At 39.1% G+C, this 24,459-nt stretch overlaps 1 protein-coding gene across 4 annotated transcripts in view; it reads right to left on the minus strand.

The window, feature by feature from the left end:
• MARCHF6 (membrane associated ring-CH-type finger 6) overlaps positions 1-24,459 on the minus strand; it is a 116,666-nt gene that overhangs the window by 24,981 nt on the left and 67,226 nt on the right. For 2 of the 4 annotated variants that reach the window (XM_073332351.1, XM_073332350.1), the window contains 11 exons: positions 23,926-23,994; positions 23,753-23,827; positions 21,274-21,408; positions 20,637-20,756; positions 19,180-19,280; positions 16,494-16,631; positions 7,876-8,077; positions 6,121-6,190; positions 5,478-5,573; positions 1,729-1,910; positions 64-198 (listed from right to left, as the gene is read on the minus strand). In XM_073332351.1, coding sequence (XP_073188452.1) covers positions 64-198; positions 1,729-1,910; positions 5,478-5,573; positions 6,121-6,190; positions 7,876-8,077; positions 16,494-16,631; positions 19,180-19,280; positions 20,637-20,756; positions 21,274-21,408; positions 23,753-23,827; positions 23,926-23,994 — 1,323 coding nt within the window. The remainder of the gene's footprint in view (positions 1-63; positions 199-1,728; positions 1,911-5,477; positions 5,574-6,120; positions 6,191-7,875; positions 8,078-16,493; positions 16,632-19,179; positions 19,281-20,636; positions 20,757-21,273; positions 21,409-23,752; positions 23,828-23,925; positions 23,995-24,459) is intronic. The other 2 variants (XM_073332352.1, XM_073332354.1) reach the window with 2 other exon arrangements.

Consider the following 24,459-nt stretch of genomic DNA (forward strand, 5'->3'; position numbering starts at 1 on the left):
GTAAAAGCAAGGAAGTATTGAAAGTCTGAATTCAATTAAAAACAAAACCAGCAATTAACTGACCTGCCATGGGTAGAATAGAGGTGTCTGATCCAAAGGAACTCTCAAAGGAGCAACAATTACCAGTTCAAACAGAAGACCAAGCAGAAGTGGAACCACACCAGCTAGTAGCACAGCTACTATCAGTGTCTTCATTATCTAAAACACAAAAAGCTGGATTTATAAATGATGCGAGATGGCTAGTTCCAGTCAAAGCTGCACCTCTCAATTTCTCAAAGTTTAAAGCCTTTGCATGTTTACTCTTAAGAGAAAAATAAAAAGGCAGAAAAAATTGATACTGAATTTGTATATATGCAAAATTAAGTTCTGTTAACTGTAAATTACAATACACACCTGTAGTTACAAAATCTGTATTTTTAATGCTTTTTAGCCCAAAAAAGTAATTAACAGGATCCTCTTTGATGTCGTCTTTTTTTTTTAAACCACATACTCATATTTGACTGTCGTAGGTATGGAAAGTACCCAATGACCAGTACTTAATCAGGAAGAATTATTTCAGTGTTTCTCCTCCCCAACACAGTTATGATCAAGATGTGAGTTTTTTGTGTTATTTACAGGTTATGCAGTATTTGTTAAATTGATTAACAGATTGAATGTAATTCTGTCCTTGAATTTTTTGCATATAATAAAAGCAAAGGCATCCTGATCTAATTAACTTTGTCAGTGCAGGGTGCAGAGGACAGACCCAAGGATATAATTTAGTATTGATATTGGCCATTTCCTTTGGCAAACTAAATGAACTACAAATGAAGTGAAGAATGTGCTGATCAGGGAGACAGTTACGGCATGAAACATCTATTAAAACTGCTATTGTCTGTAAATATCTAGTAAGATGTAAGCTTGAGAGGATCTTTCACAGGTTACCCCATTCCCCATGCATCTTTAAAACGTATCCATAAAGGGAAAAAATATGTTACCATTCCAGAATTATAGCAAGGTTGAGTATGGAAGTTCTATAACTAAAACCAATTGAGACAGGTGAGGGCTTGCCTTGACTATGATGAAAACTTCCCTCAGTGTCTAAAGTCACTATTAGCATAAGAACCATTATGAAAATTGTCTCATCATAATTGGAGAGGAAGTGGGTTTTTTTTTTAAAGTATTCATCTGAACAACGCCACAAATTTGGTGATCTGAAAGAGCTTTCTGAAAATGTGCACCATGCAGCTACACAACATATGCCTGTACAAAAAAAATGGTTTCCCATAACTGACTATCATCTCCAGTCTTATTTTTGGCACTTCACGAATACCGTTAAGTCTCTAAACAGGTGAACACTTCACAATTTTCATCTGTTACTATTTACAGAATAGAAGTAAACAACTGTAAACAAATATTTCTTGAGATCATGTGATACTGGTTTTCACTGGATAGTATCCTGTACTATGTTTCATTTAAATGTGAACATAATAGTTAAATAGTTAGTACTGTGGCGCTCAAAGGACTGATTCATTAACATTCTGTTTGAATACGGTTTCCATCGGAACAGTGATTACTGTTCAGAAGTCCAAACTCAGACTGAGTAGCTTTAGGGGAAGGAGGCTAGGGATCAAAAAGGAAAAAACAGTACAAGGTGAGTTTGAGAGGAGGAAGCAAGTATAACTCATTAAAGAAGCAGAATATGCTGTTTGATAATACAGCAAAAGCTTTCTTCTATCAAGAACTTACCATGAGGGACCACTCTTTAACCTTCTGAAAAATCACTCTGCGACCCTGCGGCATCCATGCGACTAGAACGGTCACCGCCCGAATGGTTAGCCAGCAGACATAAAGACCACAAGCAGCTGTGTACAGTTCATGGATTTTGGCTGCTCCCGTCCAAAATGACATTAACCAACGGCCAGCAAATACTGGAAATGTAGAGATTAATAAATATACTAAGACTAAGTAGCAAGATTATTTTACCTATCAGTGAAGGATGACAATTATAGTGTAAATTTGCCTCAGTCTTAAACCCAATGTAAAATATGAGTTTTCAAAATCTTGTGCTGAGTTCACAAATATTGCAAATTTCAATTGGTTTGTTATCTCACATCCTAGACAAAAAACAAAACATCCAGTTAGATTCGCGAACTTTAATTTCAAGGATAAGTTTAAAAACAAAGCTGAAATAGTAATGGTTCATTCTCAAAATTTATGGCATTCAATTCCATTTGTGGTATTCAATCTAGCACAAAACAAAAGTGTCTAGAGTGCAACAAAAATGTTTAGATACATTCTATCAGTAAGCTTGAAACTGGCTCATTTTCCATTAATACTACAATCTCGCTACAGAAGTACTCTTAGTACCATGATGGTGGGGACCATGAGAGCACCCCAAGTATTTAAAAATAGAAACAATAACTGTCTTTCTTCCGTACCAGGCTATAGGAGAAATTGCTCCATTGTCTTATTTATAGATTTCGTTTGCTTGCTGGCTTATGTTTAGGAGAGGTTGGGTGTGCTGTGTGAAGTTACTGAGAAAAAATTAAGTCAAAGATAGGAGTAGTTTGAAAGAAGTCCAGGTCCATGGTCATTATCTCACTCATCTCTCACAGTTACATAATTTAGATATATCAAGTTACATAATTTAGATATATCTCCTGTGAAAAATACCGTCTCCAAAAACTTACTAGCCTCCCCAACTGGTTGACAATTTCAATGTTCCGGGGGGGGGCAGAGTTACTGAAGGAGGGCGAGGCTGCAGAAAGGCGCTCTCTCATGTAGCTAAGGGACCATCTCATGGAAGGCATAAAATATCAAGAGAAGGAACATGAACTGGACTATTTAATTGAGAGTAAAGGCAGAAAGAAGAGTGTCAGAGGGAATGTTCACAGCAACTTCTATTGCTAAGCAGACTGGCTGTTGCATTTTGTACCAGCTGGTGCTTTCTTGGTTTTATTCCTGGTTAGCAGATGCAGCAATCAAGACTGCAAGTCACAAATGCATGGATCAGACTGGCCCTGTCTGCAACTGCTAGGACAGGGTGCAATCTCCACTTAATGGGTCAGTAACCAGTTACAGGTTACAGTTGGATTTGTTTGCCACCCTGCCTATTTGGGCATCTAACAGCACTAAAAAGAGTTCAAAGGGTTTGCCTTCACTAGATAATTAGTCCATGTTAAAACTTGTGTTAACTCATGTGTGTAATGTGATTTTGTAGTCAGTATAGACAAGAACAAGTTGTGTTCAACATGCATCTTGTCATGGTTAAAAATGTGGTTTCAGTAGGATTTACCCACGATCATGTGATGTAATGTTACACACTATTTGTTCCTGTCTACACAGAATGCAAAATCATGTTTAACATGCTAAGTTTACACAACTCCTCAAGGTCATATTCTAAGATGACCTAATTGTCCAGTGAAGGCAAGCCTTAAAAAGGATCTCAAGGCTGTATGCAGACTGACAATTTAAGGGCAAAGTGCATCACTTTGTGCATACCAGTACTTTATAGTATGGTAGTGTGCCAACGGAGCTCACAGCACAAATGCGCTAGGCACTACACATAAAAGTATCAAGACACAGTGCCAAACCAATGTGCAGACTTTGTTTTAAAATATCATGTACATTTATGACAATACGTTGTTTTAGTTACAATATACCATACACTAGCATTTATAATTTAATTTTGCTTTAGTTTAGGTTATTATAACTAATCACAGTTTCCGGGGAGTTAAGTAATGAAATGGGTTGGTGCACCAGCCTTTTACCACTAAGCAAAGTTAAAATTCTACACTGAAACACCAGGGAACTGTTTCTTTCCTCATTCTTTCTTACACCTTTTTCCCCTCACAGCAGTCATCTCGCAATTATCATTCTCTGAGAACCAGACTAGATCAATTATTTATGGTTTCCATGGGCCAGGCCAGATATGTTGTTTACAAAGCTGCATAGTGACATTTGCACACATGCAACCCACATGATGCCTCGTTGAAATGATCCCCCCTTTCTGCATAAGACCTAAAATTTATCAACAAGAGTTTCCATCACTACCACACAAAAAAAGGAAGACTTATTCCCCACCCTTTAAAAATAATAGTTTACTAGCTTTCAGTACAATACAATTATAATGTAATAATCTGCATATAATATCAAAGTATCACAAAAGGACACAACTCAAGATCATTCATAAGATTAATTTAATCACTAAAGTGTATTGGTCTATTGGTAACTAATAAGAATACCACCAGGACTTCTGTAACCACAGTAGCCAGAGGTTAGAATTCCCTAGCTGACAGTGTTTAAACTTCACTTATCTCACTGAAAGTACAAGTGAAACAATTAGTTACAAAGTGCTCCAATAAACACTGATAATATTCACCCCCAAACTCCTCAAAAACCAAGAGTTTATCCAATAAAAAACAGAAAAACACTAGAAATGAGGGCTTGTATCTAAAGGCTTGTCTACACAAAGCAATAATGTGAACTGCGGGGGTATAATTTCTAAAGTGCACTAACATGCATGCATGCATCCATGCAGATCCAAGAGGTTCCCTAGTGCACTTTAACATGTACTGTTTCAAACAGCACTACATTAAAACACAGTAGGGAAAGATTAAAAAGCGACTACTATATAAGATATACTATTCAATACAATATATAAAAAAATAAAAAAACTCTGATATTTGGACATTATATAAAACTCAAATTCTAGAAATAAGCCCTGAAAAAATGAAATTAATAAACCACGAAAAACAGAATCTCTATTGTTCTGTCAAACAATTTCAGAAGTATGCAATGAAGATGCACAGTTTACAAAGATTTGATTAATATTCTGTCCATGAAAACAGAGTCAATGTGTATCAGTACTGCAATCTCTAATATACAAACCATGTGCAGTATTAAGTCTCACTCCCTCCTTCAATACTATCAGATGAATGCTAGTCTCAATAATTCAAATCCAGTCTTGACCTCAAAGTCATGAAGGTGATCTTGGTGCATGACAGATGTGGCAGTTTCCTGAAACATCTTTGGGAGACCTTACTGAATTACTTTTAAGTGTCATTGGGGTACACAGTATTAAATGAATGGTTTATGTATTACTGTGAGCTGGGATTGCAAGTAACTTCTCTACGGGGAGATATGACAGATGAGAGACCTGGGGGTTCAGAGGACTATATTGAACAATGTGCCAGATAAGAATGGACTTTTTGGAACAAAAAGTGTTAAGTGGGTTTCCTGGGGAATATATAAGGGAAGATGAATGAAAATTCCCCTCCCTCAGTTATGCAAAAACCCAGTCTTTTGAAGTTATACCTTGAAGAGTGAACCATTGTCTTCTGATCACCTGTTACGTGAGGCCAAGATCAAAGGCCCAAATTGTAAAAAAGAAAGACTGAACTACTCATGGTTGTTCAGGTTTTGAATCTGAGAGAGTTATAAACTTATAACCACAGGGAAAACTCAGCTGTGGGTTTTGTAGGACTGATACCTACCAGAGTCAGAGGTTGGAGTTGAGGTGACCTCTGGTAAGCTTTTTAGTATGCATGAAGGTTCTTTTATTATTTGAATGTTTTCTGTAATGCTTTCACCTTAAGAAGAAACATGCTTGCTTAGAAAGAGCAGTTTGGTAACCTGTAATTGTAGCAATTACAATGTTCATAGCTTCTAGAGAGAAAAAACAGCACAGACACTGGCCTTCTAGGCCGTCTGGCTTGCCAGAGATATCACACTGTAGACTAGGCAGGGAACTTTGCAACCTGGAAAGCCCCTGGTCGGGAGGGACACACACATAGGTCTTTGTCCAAGAGAGGTAAAAACTGAAGAGCTAGGAGCCCGAAGTGGGTTCCCTCAGGGGACCATGGATGGGGAATATAGGTGCAGTTGCTTTGAATTGTGACAATAAGATGCTACAGTGGTCATCCGTCTCCCTTCCACTGTATTGACATTTGGATAAAGACACCATTTCTGATTTATGAATCTGTCGTTTTGAATTTAGACTATTACGCTATCAAAGAGGTTAAAAACAGATTCCCAACATTTTTCTGTGATTGCACAGTTTCAATTTTAAACCAACTATTGCCATAAATGCAAGTATGGGGTGTTTGTTTTTACACAGTATCATAGCATAACACGTACCTGGTAATGTAAGGCAGATAAGACTGGCAATCAGTAATGTTATACACATGAAAACAATCAACAGAAATATCTGAAAGACAAAATACAAAGGGAGACAGTTAACAGAAAAACTGAAAGTTGCTTAACTGATTGTTAGCAAAACATTAAAGTATCAAAATATGCATCCATTTAGAAATCAGTAATCTAGATAGTAAATGCAACACAAAATTTCTATTCCAGTTATTTTAGTTCAGATATGAGAGCAGACAATCAAACTTGCTGACTCATTATTCAGCTCCTCAATTATTAACAGGATTCTGTTGTCCGCACAGTCTCAGATATTTGGGTGTTTCCCGGTCCATTGGAAACCCTGATTTATTCACCAACCAAACTGCATAAAAATGAGCAGAGGTACTATGGAAAAAACAGTATTTAATTATGTCATCAAAATATTATAGTGCTAATACACAAGGCAGCAGAGCTAAAGATTCACAGGCAACCTTCAGAATTTCTCACCTTTTGACCCTTTCACTTCGATACGCTAATATTCTATGCTTTGGTTTGGGCATTTCTAGGTTTTTCTTGTTTTTAAAACAAAAATAAACAAAGTTCCATCTGCTACAACTATTTGGGAACAGGAGAAGACGACCATCCTACACAGTATTCTGAGAGGCAAGGGCTCCTGTGCCTCCTTTGAAATGCATAGGTGTCACAGTTCCAGGGTTAATTGCACCTCTGTGGTCTGTTCCAAGACACCTCTTTAGGTCACTCTTGCGAAACTCAGAAGCCCCACACAATCTTATCTTCAGCTCTGCAGCAGAAAATCTCTGCTCCATACTATGGACCTGACAAGTTCTTTTACACTTGGCACCACTAAATGAGGCTGGTATAGGTTCGGTCTGCTCTAGGGGCAGCTCTGAACAGTTTAGACTCCTTCAACGCTCCCAATCCCTAACCAGCACCTGCACGAGAGGTTTACTCCCAGGGGCATAACTGACTTTTGCTCAACCTGGAATTTCAGCTACCACCAGGCGAGCTAACTTTGACGACCTGTAGATTAGTCTAGAAAGGCAAATTCACTGCATGTAAAAGTTCATAATAATAATCAAAAAGTCAAGGCAAGTAAATTAGTAAAAAATTCGACTTCTAAAATACATGCACCGCACTTCCAACGTCTAACGCTGACAAAACAATCTCATTAAATATTACCATAGGGGAAGAAAATACATTGGACAAGTAGTTGAGACACCACTTTTACAATTCCTCAGAACTAGTAGAGGTCCTTTTGATTATCTACTTGCCGCCTTTAAAATATATATATACACATGCACACACACTCTCTTCTTCCTATCTTTAATTTTTTAAAAAACACTAGATAAACAAAGCTGAGCATTCATATTTCATCATGGATCACAATATGTATGGAATCTATAATAATTGGATGCAAGAGGGCATGAGGGGCTGGTTATATATGTTTCAAACTGAAGAAAAGTTATATTAAAGTCAACTACATGAGTATAAAGTAGGAAGACATTTGCTAACAAAATAATACACAAAGTCCAAGATACTAAGTAAAGTATGGGGCCTTAATTATTTAGCTTCCAAAAATGATGCTATCACCAAATCTTCCTGAAAAGATATCCTATGTTCTTTTCTTTGTTTATATTACTGTAGTTCCTAGGAATCCTAGTGATGGACCAGGACCCCACTGTATTCTATGTTTGTACAGCACTAGCAAAGAGATGGTCCTCTTTTTAAAGGGTTAGCTCTACCTACCCTGAGTGGGAATTTTAAAGGCCTATGGTAAGGCTGGAAACCCACAGGTCCTCCTTGCTGAAGTATGGCTTGATGGGCTGCATGAAGACCTTCTCCCACAACTGGAATGGCATTGTTATTGCGAGCATGCTGGTTATTAGGTTGCTGGTTTGCATTGTTCTCATTCTCTTCCTGGTCTCCAAGTAAGTAAGAATGGAGGTCCCTGTGGCAAAAAGCATGAAATGATTGTGTAATTTCCTCTGGATTTGTTACATGAACGAAAACCTAGAGAAAGCACACCACAGAGCTATATTCATCAGCATTTGTTTAATGAACAAGGTAAAAGGACTGATCACTGAAATATCATGAAGCAACACATAAAAAGCAGCATTTGGCAGGTTTCATTCTTTTTTCTGTAAGTGTTCTACCTGTTGTTTTTTAGATATGTTAGAACATACAAATCTTGGAAGAAAAACAATTTGGGTACAGGTTAAAAGAACCGTTGCAGCACAGCTACAATCTGAACCAACTGAGTCATTCATCTGACTATTTAAAAACAATATTGGTTACAAAAATGTCATGAACAGAAGAGGAAAACTTTGTCAAAATCTCTGCTGGTGTAAACAGGCACAGCTCCACTGATGTAAGAGTTCTCACTTTTACTGGTATTATGTTGGCTGGAGATTGTTCCTTACATGGCTGGATTAAACAGGACAACAACATATCAACTCACATTGTGAAAAGTATCTTCAGCGTAATAACTGGGGAAGAGGCAACATTGTTTTTGTAAAGGGAAATCACGCCTTACCAATCTACTAAAATCCTTTGAGGGGGGTGAAACTGGGCCTCAGTGGGTCACAATTTGAGGATGCCAAATTCAGGACAAACTGCTGAGAAATAGGGCAAACAACCCAAAACTGGTGGTTATTCTTCCATAAGATATACCAAACCAGCAACAAAAGTAAACTTCTGTTTCACCAAACTGGCTAACAAGAAGCCATAAAAGCAGTTTCCTTAGGCATTCCAGTTCTTATTTCACCACCAAAAACACTGAACTTAGAGATGCATGGTTCTCCACAACCCGTCTCATTAAATAAAAGGTTCTTCTTTCATACACCCAAGTCAATATATAACTCAGATCTTACCCAAAAATCACGCTGATACCAATCCTTTAGTATCTAAAATCTAAAAGTTTATTTATAAGAAAGAAAGAAAGAAAGAAAGAAAGAAAGAAAGAAAGAAAGAAAGAAAGAAAGAAAGAAAGAAAGAAAGAAAGAAAGAAAGAAAGAAAGAAAGAAAGAAAGAAAGAAAGAAAGAAAGAAAGAAAGAAAGAAAGAAAGAAAGAAAGAAAGAAAGAAAGGCGAGAGTTAAAATTGGTTAAAGGAATCAAATACATACAATAAATGCAACGTTCTTGGTTCAGGCTTGCAGCAGTGATGGAATAAACTGCTGGCTTAAGTTAAGTCTCTGGCTGCTTCCAAGTCATTGGAAGGTCCTCAGTCCATTGCTTAAAATACTTCCATTAGTATAAGTTTATATAGTCCAGAGGCCTGAGCAAGAAAGAGGCTGGAGCAGGATTGAGGCAAAATGGAGGCATTTTCAGGGCCTTTTATATCTTCTGCCATGTGGAGGGAATCCCACTGTTCTTACTGTGGAAAATTACAGTAACAAGATGGTGGTTGGAGTCACATGGACAAATCACATGTCCATGCATTTCGCCTAGTCATTGCAGGAAGCCATTACCTATACTCCACACAGTACATTTGCAGGACAGTCCATTCAGTGTAGATGGGTGTCTCCCATTGTCCACTGTCAGTTAAGTGTTTCTTGATGAGCCACTTAATTTGAATAGTCCCTCCAAGATATCCTGGCTAATTACCTTGTGGGCATTACTGCAGGAGCAAACATTTGCAATCCAGGTATAGAGCCAATATTCATAACGTCAAATACAAAACTGATCTATGCATGCAGATAGCATAATCATATTAAGCAAATCATAACCTTTCCATAGACATCTGACATGCCACATTTTGTACAAGATTTCTTGCAACTATGTAACAGTAGTTGCAACAATCATCTATATGGTCATATTTTAATTAGATAATGTCACAGGGGATCAACAAGCACGTGGACAAGGGGGATCCAGTGGATAAAGTGTACTTAGATTTTCAGAAAGCCTTTGACAAGGTCCCTCACCAAAGGCTCGTAAGCAGACATGGGATAAGAGGAAAGGTTCTCTCATGGTTTAGTAACTGGTTAAAAGACAGGAAACAAAGGGTAGGAATAAATGATCAGTTTTCAGAATGGAGAGAGTTGAATAGCTGTGTCCCCCAGGGGTCTGTACTGGGATCAGCCCTATTCAACTTATTCATAAAGGATCTGAGAAAAGGGGTAAACAGTGAGGCGGCAAAATTTGCAGACGATACAAAACTTCTCAAGATAGTTAAGTCCCAGGCAGACTGCAAAGAGCTGCAATAGGATCTCACAAAACAAAGCCCTGGCTGGGATGATTTAACTGGGAATTGGTCCTGCTTCGAGCAGGGGGTTGGACTAGATGACCTTCTGGGGTCCCTTCCAACCCTGATATTCTATGATTCTATGATTCTAACTGTGACTGGGCAACCAAATGGCAGATGAAATTCAATGTTGATAAATGCAAAGTAATGCACATTGGAAAACAATCCCAACTATACATATAAAATGATGGGGTCTAAATTAGCTGTTACCACTCAAGAAAGAGATCTTGGAGTCATTGTGGATTGTTCTCTGAAAACATCCACTCAATGTGCAGAGGCAGTCAAAAAAGAAAACAGAACGTTGGGAATCGTTAAAAAAGGGATATATAATAAGACAGAAAATATCATATTGCCCCTATATAAATCCATGGTACACCCACATCTTAAATACTGTATGCAGATGTGGTCACCCCATCTCAAAAAAGATACATTGGAATTGGAAAAGGTTCAGGAAAGGGCAACAAAAATTATTAGGGGTATGGAACAGCTTCTGTATGAGGAGACATTAATAAAATTGGGACTCTTCAGCTTGAAAAAGAGACGACTAAAGAGGGGATATGATAGAGGTCTATAAAATCCTGACTGGTGTGGAGAAAGTAAATAAGGAAGTATTATTTACTCCTTCTCATAACACAAGAACTAGGGGTCACCAAATGAAATTAATAGGCAGCAGGTTTAAAACAATCAAAAGGAAGTATTTTTTCAAACAATGCACAGTCAGTCCATGGAACTCTTTGCCAGAGGATGTTGTGAAGGCCAAGACTATAACAGGGTTCAAAAAAGAATTAGATAAGATCATGGAGGATAGGTCCAACAATGGCTATTAGCCAGGATAGGCAGGGATGATGTCTCTAACCTCTGTTTGCCAGGGTCACCTGGCATTGGCCACTGTCGGAAGACAGAATACTGGGCCAGATGGACCTTTGGTCTGACCCAGTATGGCCGTTCTCATGTTCTTAACCTTTGAACAGCAGTTTAGAATTTGTGAACAAAAGAAGTCACAGGTTCTAAAATGTTTTCCCTACAGGTATACATTTTCTTCTCTCCCTAATAAGTCTCAATGTTTAAAAAAAATCTACAAAACCCCTAAAAATTGTCCTCGCAGCAGTCTGAGAGCATTAGTACCCAGTACCAGTGTACTTGCGTAGAGAGGGGCACCATCTCCGATATGCAATGTTATTAACTGGCAGGACTTTATGGGGGTCTGGTAAAATCAAATACCTATTACGTATGCTCAGAAGCAATTTTTCATTCCCCACCCCCAAATCTAGCAAGAACTCCTCCTCAAAGGACTACTTACATAAAGCTCCAAACTTCAGACAATTCCTCCATCAAAACGTAGATTTAAAAATGGTAATTAAGTTTTTTTCACCCTTGCTTAATTAAAAATGGCTGAAGGAATGTTTATTCAAGCCATCTCTACTGGTAACTGCAACAGTTGAAGATGCATAATAGTTCCCATTGTTATCCCCCCAACTTGGTTCTCATCTCCACCTCCCTCCGTCACCTACTTTCCATTGGTATTCATCTTTGGGGATGAGTTATCCATGTTTTGACTGTATCTGAAGGTCAATTTTTCTATTAAGTTGGAGCTAAATATCTCATTTGTTTTTCAGGCATGAAAAGCTGAAAAGATTATTGCAAAGAGGAAGAAAGGATCTCACTCTCCATCCCAATCTCAAACCTCCCTAAGAATAATTCAGTCAAGAAAAAACCTTCAAATTTGAAATATTATTAATGAGCAGTACAGGATTTGGGGAGTGCAAGTACACTTGTTTAAGTCAAATTATAAAACAGTCAAAAACTACTAAAACAGAACAGTTCCTTACCCTACAGTAATTGTGGTTCTTTGAGATGTTGTAGTCAGTATGGATTCTTAGGTGCACATGCATCATGCGTGCAAGCCCAGAATCTTTCGAATAGCAGAGTCCAGTGAGGAGACACATGTGCCCTGAGCCTCCTTGAGCTTCTGTGTGAAGGCATAAAAAGGGGGAGTGGCAGCAATCCCAACTCAGTTCCCTTGCAATTCAAAGCCCATGAGTGACTGCTGAGGACTTGGAAAAGTGGGGATGAAGAATAGGTCATGGGATCCACACTGACTGTAACAATTCAAACAACCACAATCATAGTAGAGTTAGTAACCACTCCTTCGAGCGTTAGTCACTGCAGGTGACTGGCAAACAATATTGACTCAGGATGGTGGGAATGAGGAGTATCAGCTGCATCTTCAAAATGAAACAGCTGGCTCTTGAGGCAGCCAACTGTGGCCACAAATAGAAGAAAATCCTCTATCGTCCCCACAGCTATGAACATAATATCATGGAACTCTAGGTTTGCCCAGAGTGCAGTTTCTTCTCCCCTCATGTGGAATGAGGTCTTGGGATGAACACAGGTTGGTTTAAATGGAACTTGGAAATCATCTTGGGAATTTGGTATGAGGTTTTAGTATCACCGTGTCTTTATGGAACCAAAAGTACAGCTGTTCCACCACGACTGTCTGAAGTTCGTTCACTCTCTGGGCCGAGGTCATCGCTACCAAAAATCACCATTCTGAGAGTAAGCAGGTGAATGGAGAACTCCACAAGCTTTAGAAGGATGATGTTGCGGTCCCATACTAGAGCAGGTCCTCTGACCAGTGAGTAAGCATGCATTAGGCCCTTGACATATTTGGATACCATTAGGATGAGAGAAGACTGAGTCCAAAGGTATCAGTCCATGATATGCAGAGACTTCCTCTAGATTAACTTTGACTGAGCTAAATGAACGTTCAGAATGTTTTAACTGCAGGAAGTAGCCCAGAATCTTCAGTATCAGGGCTTGCAATGGGTTTAGGCCACTCTGGGTTGGAGGAATAAGTCTCTCTTGCACAGTATTCTGCTCTACGTCAGGATTTCCTGATTTTCCACGGCACTCAACCAGTCAATATCCAGGTTATAAGGTGCTGCGACTTCAGGTCTGGATGGAATCCTTGACAGTTTGACCGTATGGGGTCTGCCGGATCAGGCCTTCCTTGTCTTGTTATGATTCAATTAAATTTCGACTCAATTGTGTATTGATCACTAGTGGAAGAAAAACACTTCTTTGGTCTGTACTAGTATCATCTCAGGGTATGTCTATGCAGCAGCTAGAGACTTGTGGCTGTCCCGTGCCACATGGTTTGAGCTGTGGGGCATTTTTTGTAACAGGCTCTTGGGAAAAGATTCCTGAAATAAGGAAGGGGGCAAGGTAGGAAACAAGGAAAGGAACTGGATGGGGTAGCCACAGACGATGATGATGAGCATTAATTCTTCATCTAATCTCTGACCACAACTGTTGGAAGGGGGAAAAAGCGATTTCTGAAAGTTGGCTGCAGTATGGACTTGACACAACAGAGCTCTGAATACTCCTGTCAAACCTGCTGACTCTGAGAGGGGGCTTGGTGTACAATGGAGGACGACAACAGGCGCTTACTGGTGTAATGGGGTTCTTTCTGGGCAAATACTCTGGCTGACAATTGTGGGAATAAGATTGTGTTTTGTCTTTGTGGGAGCTGATCCCAGAAGGGCTTGCAGTATAGCATGGGGTAGTACATCCCTAGAGATCTCAGAATTGCCTTCAAATCTTTGACAGAAAGGAGTGCTTGATCAGTCCAACTGCTAAAGAGCTTCATGCCCTGAAGGGTAGGTCCTCTCACATAGCCTGGACTTCTTTTGGAATCCCAGACATTTATAACCAGGAGGAGCAGGGCATTTGGACTACTGTAGCTATGAATCAAGTGGTCATATCTGATTCATCCACTGTGGCTTGCAGCACTGTTCTTATTACTACTTGCCCCTTCCTTGATAGGATGGTCTCAGCTCTTCCTTACAATCTTGAAGGAGCCTCAATAGGAATGGGGTCACCCTCGCCCACATCAGAAAACTATTTTGCCAACAGGGCCAGTAGCTTCCTGTTAGGAACTGGAGGGAGGCCTGTTGAGTAAGCCTTTTGGCCAAAGTAGTTCCGTTTCCTGGGAGTGAGGGGGGTGTCCTTATCTGTGGTGGATCTAGTCTTTTGCTGGACTGCAGACACCGCAAGCGACTCTGGTGTCTGATGCTTAGAAGAAAGTTCAAAGCCTTTGGATGGAACTTGATAACACTTTTATACTCAGTTTGAAGACGGGGAAAGCAAGGCTGAGGTGTGCCACAATCCTTTTGTTGGGTCCAATATACAATGATCTGCACAATCCCAGTTGGGACTGAGGATATTGAACAGAGAACAAACCTAAGATCATGGTCGTCTCAAAGTCCAAGATTTCAGCAAGCTATCCTCAAGAGCAGGTCTGGAAGGCTCTAAAGTTATTGATAGTTGGTGTTGGGTCGAGGCAACAGCTTCATCTGGAAAAGAGGAGGATTAGGTGGTAAGGGCAATTGGAGTGTTTCCTGAGCCATTACCTCACAAGGACACTTCTCCGGTCCTGTGACAGGGATCTGGCTATTGATGCCAGATGATGAGTGAGACCTTCTTTTCCCCAGACACATATGATAGGGCTCCACTCTGGGAAGGTGGGCCCAAACAGGGCCATAAAAGTAAATTGTACAATTATTGCCAGGATGTGATTGGCCTGTCCACTGTCAGCTTGCATCAGTGCCTGATATGGGGCACTTCCAGAGCTCCCCTTAATGTACTATTCTGGTCCGGTCCCATGCTTGAAGTCAGGGAGGAGTGGCTTGGACGTGGCAAGGAGAAATACATCTCCAGGAACAGCAGTGCCATTAGATGTGGGACCAGTGCTGATTCTGCTGGTGTCAAAACAAGCAGCAACGGCAGTTCCTCGAAGGCGTATTGATATTGGGAAAGGCTCATTGTTGACATCAGCATCTCCTGAGTCTTTCACATCCCTCAACGCTAAGGAAGATTTGGAAGACCTGCCTTTGGAGGAATGCTATGGGTCCTTCTCATGGAATGAGCTTGCTGCATGCTGTGAGCTGTGCTTATGCATGGTGAGGGTATGGTGCTTGGCATCCAAAGTGGATGCCAGGTCTCTTTGCCCCAGAGTTGGTACTGATGCACACGGCACTGAAGGATCATGGTGCCAGTTCCAGTGGTCTTGGTCCCTTTTTAGATTTCTGCCTACTAGAACCAGAGGCATGGTGTCTGGTTACCAGAACACTTACCGTAGATAGCCTCCTTGTCTCCAGCTTGGAGGATGTCTCTTCTCCAAGATCATATAAGACCTTTAAAGATTGAAATTAAGTCTCTTGAAGCAAACACACATCTCTCAGTTTTCAGATGTGTGACAAGAAATGGCAGATGAAGCACTTGTTGGGTGATGTGCTCTTCCAAGACAGAAAAAACACCTGCTGAGACCACTGATTAAGAACATATAACTGTTGCACAATGTACAAGATTTAAACCCTGTGGGTTTACAATAGGCCATACTGGCAGTCGGTGTGAAGTGCCCCGCCCTTCTGTATGGAGAGGCTGTGTAGCAGAGTCTCTTTGTACTTTTTTCTGCACACGAGCAATGAAAGAGAAGAAGTGAAATGGTATTTCTTCACAAAAGGGTTGAGATTGAAGATCAAAAAACCTATAGCCCATAGGACACTGTCCAAGTTCCATCTCTGTCACGGGTGGTAAGAGAGAACTATGGGAGGGTCACAGCCACTCCAACTTTTATGCCCTCACACAGGAGGGTTTTCAGGAGTGGATTTATTTATACTTTTTGCATGGATTTAATAGCACCAGAGATGTACATGTTAATTTTGCTCATATTTTCCAAAGAGTCTGTGGAAGAAGAAAGCAACAAAAATTTCATTCTGAAAAGATAAACATAATGGAAAGCAAAATATAGAAACAGGGACAACAGAAATTGCTATTCAGACTCAGCTACACCATTTTTTTGCCAAGCGAAAGTTGTATTAGTGCAGCAAATATAATTAATTTGCAAAGGCATATTCTGAAGTTGCAGTGCATGTTCAAGGATTCGCTGTATAATAATTTGTTCTATACCAATGTTCATGTATCTCTGCCATGCACACATTTATGTATCAAGTAATTCGTAACGCTCCAGCTACGGTATCTAGCCAAAGAATAAATTTCTTCCACATTAAAAAGGTCAAAGTGACACAAGCCACATAACTGATATTGGCTGTTTACACTTACAGCAAGTACCCAGCCGTAACAGTCCATGCTCGTACAAGACCTTTCAACCACTGTCTTGTGTGTCCTTGTTCAAGCAGAGCTGGCAGCACCACCTGAAGCAAAAGCAGCTCCAGAGAAAGTTCACTCACTGGAGCATCACTAGAAACAATGGGACAGAACAAGAAGGCAAACACATAAGGACTATTCTCTAACATTTTATGAATTTCCTACAAACATTTTAACAAACCAAGACTATTATAACCAAATATCTGAACAAACTAACAGTAAAGGCTAAGCAGGTTTCCATCACAGGCAATTCTTAGACTTTAATAGCCAAGATTTTTTTTTTGCATATGTTTCTGAGCACTGGGGAAGAATTTAGTAGAGTTTAGGAATTTAATGTGAACAGAGAGTTTTATGAAAAGTCTTTAGGAAAGCTATCTTCCGTTATCTGAAAAGGCAAGGTTTAGATTTTGACTTGTTCCTTTTATAAGTTAAGAGCAGTATCACTGATAAGCCAAATTATTGTTTTAATTGAGAAACAGAGGAAAAATTTTGCATTGATATTTACAATAAAGATCCAACCATGGACATTCTTTCATTCCTGAAGTATTCCTAAAAACAGTGTAAAAACAAAAAAAAATAGGGCTGTCAAGCGCTTAAAAAAATTAATCGTCCTTTAAAATTAATTGTGATTAATCGCGCTGTTAAACAATAATAGAATACCATTTATTTAAATATTTGTGGATGTTTACTACGTTTTCAAATATATTGATTTCAAATACATCACAGAATACAAAGTGTACAATGCTCACTTTATATTTATTTTTATAACAAATATTTGCACCGTAAAAAACAAACAGTATTTTTCAATTGACCTAATATAAGTACTGTAGTGCAATCTCTTTATCATGAAAGTTGAACTTACAAATGTAGAATTATGTACAAAAACCCCCTGCATTCAAAAATAAAACAATGTAAAACTTTAGCGCCTGCAAGTCCACTCAGTCCTACTTCTTGTTCAGTCAATCGCTCAGCCAAACAAGTGTGTTTACATTTGCAGGAGATAATGCTGCCCAGAGGACGTGTCCATGCTGATGACGGGTTCTGCTTCACAATGATCCAAAGCAGAGTGGACGATGCACGTTCACTTTTATCGTCTGAGTCAGATGCCACCAGCAGAAGGTTGATTTTCTTTTTGGTGGTTCAGGTTTTATAGTTTCTGCATCTGAGTGTCACTCTTTTAAGACTTCTGAAAGGATGCTCCATGCCTCATCCCTCTCAGATTTTGGACGGTACTTCAGATTCTTAAACCTTGGGTTGAGTGATGTACCTATTTTAGAAATCTCACATTGGTACCTTCTTTGCATTTTGTCAAATGTGCTGTGAAAGTGTTCTTAAAACGAACATGTGCTGGGACATCATCCGAGACTGCTATAACATAAAATATACGGCAGAATGTGGGTAAAACAGAACAGGAGACATACAATTCTCCCCCAAGGAGTTCAGTCACAAATGTAATTAACACTTTTTTTTTTTAAACCAACATTATCAGCATGGAAGCTATCCTCTGGAATGGTGGCTGAAGCATGAAGGAACTTACGAATGTTTAGCATATCTGGAATGTAAATACCTTGCAATGCTGGATACAAAAGTGCCATGCAAAAGCCTGTTCTCACTTTCAGGTGACATTATAAATAAGAAGCAGGCTCCATTATCTCCCGTAAATGTAAACAAACTTGTTTGTCTTAGCGATTGGCTGAACAAGAAGTAGGACTGAATGGACTTGCAGGCTCTAAAGTTTTACCTAACTGCATTCAAAAACAAAACAATGTAACAAAAAAAAATCTACATTTGCAAGTTACACTTTCAGGATTAAGAGACTGCATTACAGTACTTGTATGAGCTGAATTGAAAAATACGATTTCTTTTGTTTATCATTTTTACAGTGCAAGTATTTGTAATAAAATAATATAAAATGAGCAGCATACACTTTGTATTCTGTGTTGTAATAGAAATCAATATATTTGAAAATGAAGAAAAACATCAAAAAATATTTAATACATTTTAATTGGTATTCTATTGTTTAACAGTGTGATTAATTTGTGAGTTAACTGCAATTTATCGACAGCCCTAACACACAGTCCACAGCATAATGATAACCTATGGGGTAAAATTAATAATTTGTTCAACTTCTACATGCCTGAATCACTGTGGAAAATCAATGCATAAAAAGGCAAACTTTTTATTTGTCAAAAATGTACTATTGTACTTGGCATACTCTGACATTTAACTTTGCTAGAGCCGATTAAAATTTGTGTTATGTTGTTCATTTTCAACAAACATACCAAATGCAATGTCAAAGTAATGGTGAAAATGGTACAATTATGCCATGTCTACACTAGCACTTATGTTGTCAAAACTTTTATCGCTCAGGGGTGTGAAAAAACCCTGAGAGACATAAGTTTTGCCAGCATAAGCGCTCTCCAGCCGACGCAGCTACTGCCACTCGTTGAGCTGTTTTATTATGTCAATGGGCACAACACGCTGCTACATGAGCACTCTTATAGAGGCACAGTTGTATTGGTACAGCTGTGCTGCTGTAAACTTGTAAGTGTAGACATGGCCTTAGAGAGGTACACAATGAGGATTCTGTCTAATCACAGGGAGACCAAAAACATCTTTCAGAACGACAATAAAAACTTACCTGTAGAGCATGACATTATATGGAAGAAAATTAGGCAACAGATACTTAATAATACGTATAGGAAGCCAAAGCATGAGCAGGACAATTGACCCAAAGACGATCTGCAACAAGAAAATTACAAATGCATATTGTATCTACAAAACTCACGAGGCCTTATTTTTATATGGATGGGCCAATGAAGATGTATACCATCTCCAAAGGTTTTGAATGAAAAAATTGTATGAACAAAGGTTCATGATTAAATTAAAACCTGTTCCTCTCAAATTTTGGTAGTCTATGTTCCATAAAAGGAAATAAATGTGTAAACTAGAAGAGAAAGTTGTTTAATCTCTGAATATATAAACTGTAACTGACCATCATTCATGGGGCCCAAGTTCCCACTGTGAGTCTGATGAAGGTTCTGAAATCATTACAATTCATGCCTTCAGAGAATGATAATTAGCCAAGCGCTTCATTTCTTGATTCAAAAGGCAAAAACCAATTCCATTACATTCTGCTAACCCATGCATTTGAGACCTTTAAAAAGAACTATATGTTGGATTAAGTTTGGGTCATTTTACGTGGCACATACATCCCTGATGCAGCCAAAGCAGTGTGGTTATAAGATGACAAAACGGAAATACATCCTGCTATTTTCTGGAGTCCTGAGCATGACTGACCAGCACTCCTCTCTTTAGCTTAAGTTAGCAGGAGATGGCAGGGAGAAGGTCTTACCCACAGAGCATATGCTGCGCACCACTAGAGTGATCCAACAAGGTACAGAGGATGTTGATGTGTTAACAGTATATCAACATCACAGTATCCCATACAGCAGTCTGTTTCAAAGGTATGCAGTCTTCAGAGCCTGTATTTGCAAAACCTGTGCCAAAGCAGGCCATCTGAGATTTTGCCTTAAAGGCCTTCCAGACAGACATCAGGGTGAACATCCGGAAAATGCTTGGGGAGGCCAGGAAAGACTGTACATGTTTCCCCAGGAATTCAACAGCCTGCAGCTACATCTTGTAGTAGATACCACTGCCCAGGCTGTCATGGTCCACCCCAAGACAGACCAGAAACATGAATGAGACCTATCTCTACTGATCTGGTTGAACTGGGACCCAGAATGTTTGTTGCAATAAATGGCTTAGACCAGCACCGTGACCTCAAGGGATCTCCTCCACCATCCACAGTAATAAAGTAACTGTTGGCTAGTGATACAAGCAGTCATTGTGGTTTTTGCAGAAGGGGAAGATTTTGACTGTCTGTGCTAGACCCAAAAATTTTAAAACTTTTACAACTAACACCTCTGAAGAAGTAAACTTCAGTTTTATTTTAGTAACTAAAGAATGAACACACATCAAAAAAGAAAGTTAAACATGCTAATATTCAAAACATCAAAGAGGCTAGCACTGTATTTGCAGCAACAAGAAAGAAATGAATATAAATTATTCAAGTACAAGTCTGAAAGAAGTCCTTACCACTGATAAAATAAACCTCCTGAGATGTCTATAGATTGGCAAGTGAATCATTTCCTGAACTGGATTAAAATCCGGATCATTCAAATTCCTCAGAAACCACAGTACACCAGGTCTCAGTACCTGAAACAGGTATTTAGATTTGTGTTTTAAAAGACAAAAATGCAAGCAACGTAAGAATTATTAGCATGTTGTCTAATTAACAGAGTTAGATTTCTGTTGGAAAAAAGGTGTTAGAAGGAACTAGGCTGTGAGATATAAATATGAAGAACTTTTCAATACAAGAATCAACAATGAGAGGTACAGAGCATTACTTCTAGGCCACAGCGGAAACATTTTAACTAAAAATCTTTACTTTCAAATACATTTCAGTTTACAGATACTAAGAAGTATTTAAACAAAAGCAGCATCCATATTAAAAAATCCCTTGCATGCAATTGGCTAGCATCCTAAGGGTGTTCCCACATTCACTTGTAGCCAGCATGATTGTTCAATTTTTAAGGCAGAAAAATTTTGAAGTCTAATATGTATTAAAAGCATCATAACAGAAACACACAGATGGGGAAGAGCTAATGAACTCTTCAGTGCATAAAGTTGTTAAAATATATTTTATAATCCCCTCACCTGAATAAGAACTTACCTCTCTCAGTAAGAGAATGAAAGATGCAAAGTAAAAGACGTAAACCATTCCCACTAACCAGTGTAGGAACATTGTGGTACCAGGGGCAGACTGAAAGCTCAACTCTCTGTCTTTCAAAGTAGCATCAAACATTTCCTATACAAAAAAGTACATAGGATCAACAAAGTTTATCAAATACTCTTTCTTGGTTACCCATTTAATTTACCCCAATTTGTATCTAGCAAATAGGGTTAAATTGGATTATATACTACATTTAAATAATCTCAACCTGTTGCAAAACTATAAATATTTAGAGGAGCACTCAATAAAACAAAAATGTCTATTTAAGTCATAAGTTCCTTCTGCCACTGAAAACTACACAGTTCTTACAACATACTTATAGCACTGACGCGGGAGATGGCAAATAGTGACAAATTTCTCTGCTCCACATTCCATTTTAAGAATGGGAAGGAAACTAAAACAAGGAAAACACTAACATTTAATATGTAACATTACAAAGCATATTAGCATGAGCATATCAGCTCATACTAAACTGTACTGTACATTTATTCTCATTAGAAATAGGGTATCTTATTAATGCAGAGAGCAAAAATGGTTGCTTTTTCTCATATAAGCATTTAATAGTAATCTCCTATATTAGCTTTTGGGGAAGTGACATTTTAAAAGTTATGATAATTTCCCCTTCCTTTCCCCCGCTCTCCCTAGACCAAGGGTCCTCAACCTTTTTCTTTGTGAGTCTCTGTCAAGGTTCCTCCCCCACTCTGAACTCTAAGGTACAGATGTGGGGGCCTGCATGAAAAAACCTCCTAAGCTTATCTTTACCAGCTTAGGTCAAAACTTCCCCAAGGTACAAAATATTCCACCCGTTGTCCTTGGACTGGCCGCTACCACCACCAAACTAATACTGGTTACTGGGGAAGAGCTGTTTGGACACGTCCTTCCCCCCAAAATACTTCCCAAAACCTTGCACCCCACTTCCTGGACAAGGTTTGGTAAAAAGCCTCACCAATTTGCCTAGGTGACTACAGACCCAGACCCTTGGATCTTAAGAACAATGAACAATCCTCCCAACACTTGCACCCCCCCCTTTCCTGGGAAATGTTGGATAAAAAGCCTCACCAATTTGCATAGGTGACCACAGACCCAAACCCTTGGATCTGAGAACAATGAAAAAGCATTCAGTTTTCTTACAAGAAGACTTTTAATAAAAATAGGAGTAAATAGAAATAAAGAAATCCCCCCCTGTAAAATCAGGATGGTAGATATCTTACAGGGTAATTAGCTTCAAAAACATAGAGAACCCCTCTAGGCAAAACCTTAAGTTACAAAAAAGATACACAGACAGAAATAGTTATTCTATTCAGCACAATTCTTTTCTCAGCCATTTAAAGAAATCATAATCTAACACATACCTAGCTAGATTACTTACTAAAAGTTCTAAGACTCCATTCCTGGTCTATCCCTGACAAAGACCAGCATATAGACAGACACACAGACCCTTTGTTTCTCTCCCTCCTCCCAGCTTTTGAAAGTATCTTGTCTCCTCATTGGTCATTTTGGTCAGGTGCCAGCGAGGTTACCTTTAGCTTCTTAACCCTTTACAGGTGAGAGGAGCTTTCCCCTGGCCAGGAAGGATTTCAAAGGGGTTTACCCTTCCCTTTATATTTATGACAGTCTCCCTCCCCCCAACATGCTATAAAAAGTCCACCTGTGCCACAAAAACTGGTTTTCTGCATATCTAGTACATTAAAAGCCACTGGCATTCAGGGGTAGCACGCAGGGCAGTTGCCCAGGGCTTCATGGCACTGGAAGACCCATGAAGCTAAGCTGCTCAGGCTTTGGCTTCAGCCCCAGGTGATGGGGCTCAAGCTTGGCTTTCTGCCCTGGGCCCCAGCAAGTCTAATGCCGGCCCCTCTCTAGTTTATTTTGGTGGACCCCCTGAAACCTGCTCACGGGCCCCCAGGGGGTCACAGATCCCTGGCTGATCACTGCCCTGGACTACAATAAAAATAGTGTCTTTCATATGGCATTCAATACACAGAAGGAAAAATTCATAGCAATGCCATAAGATGAACCATGCATGAATTTCCCCATAATAGCCAAATAAAGAAAAAACTCAGTCATGGAGTTGCCGGTAAGATATTTAGCATACCAGAGAAGTTAGTTACAAAACACTGTGAAAAGTAACTGTTCCAAAAAGTTTAATGATGGGGTTTTTTTTTACTCTGTTTTAAACATAGATTGTAGACTTTAATTGCCTTAAATACAGGAACATGGACATTGTATTGCACCACGCCTTAGGACAAACTACCTTTGATCTCTGAAACAATGAAAGTATAAATAAAAAAAAGTGAAGAGATGCATTTTCTGCAAGTCCAGTTTATATCAATTTTTTTTTCTCCAGGGCAAAAGAACTTTCCCCTCAGAAAACAACAACAGTGTAAGACTTGGCCTACATTCCAATAATTTTTGTTCTTACCAAGGAGCATATATCCAGCCACCAGCCACAGATAAGGGGGAACACACCAATTTCTACAACCACTAATAAGGAAACCTTCAGGGAAAAGGAAAAAAAAATTACTCAGTAACTAGGAATAAATCTCTAATGAAATTACAGTTGAATATCTTTTGCTTTCAGAAGTCTATAATTACCTTAACAACAATATAGCAGACTCCCAATAAGCGACGTGATCTCTGGAATTTTACAAGCGCTGCCAAACCCTACATACTCTGGTCAAGGAAATATACTAAATGAAATGTTGTAACAGGACCAGAAGAGTTATGATACAATTCATATGAGCAACTGTGCAATCTATCTTTTATAGCAGGAAATTCTGGAAGAGTCAAGCACTAATGTGAAACTGTGAATACTATTGTTGGGGTTCTAATCTTTCAAAAGTGACAATGATTTTGGGTGCCTAATTTGAAACACCTTAAAGGGACCTGCTTGTCAAAGTGCTAAGCACCCATCCTCTGAAAATCAAGCCCTCTTTCAAAGCATCTGAAACTGGGGACTGAAAATTGAGATGCCAGAAATCACTTTAGAAAAAAATGTATGCAGGAATATTTACCAAGAGTTTAACAATGCAGCTACAACTCTAGAGGTCTAATGTAATATGCATTTTAATGGGGTCTGAGAGAAATTCTCATCTCTTCACAGCAAAGCTAGAGTGTGTGCGTGTTTGT

This window comes from Lepidochelys kempii, chromosome 2 (assembly GCF_965140265.1).
Source record: "Lepidochelys kempii isolate rLepKem1 chromosome 2, rLepKem1.hap2, whole genome shotgun sequence".
Classification (NCBI taxonomy): domain Eukaryota; kingdom Metazoa; phylum Chordata; order Testudines; family Cheloniidae; genus Lepidochelys; species Lepidochelys kempii.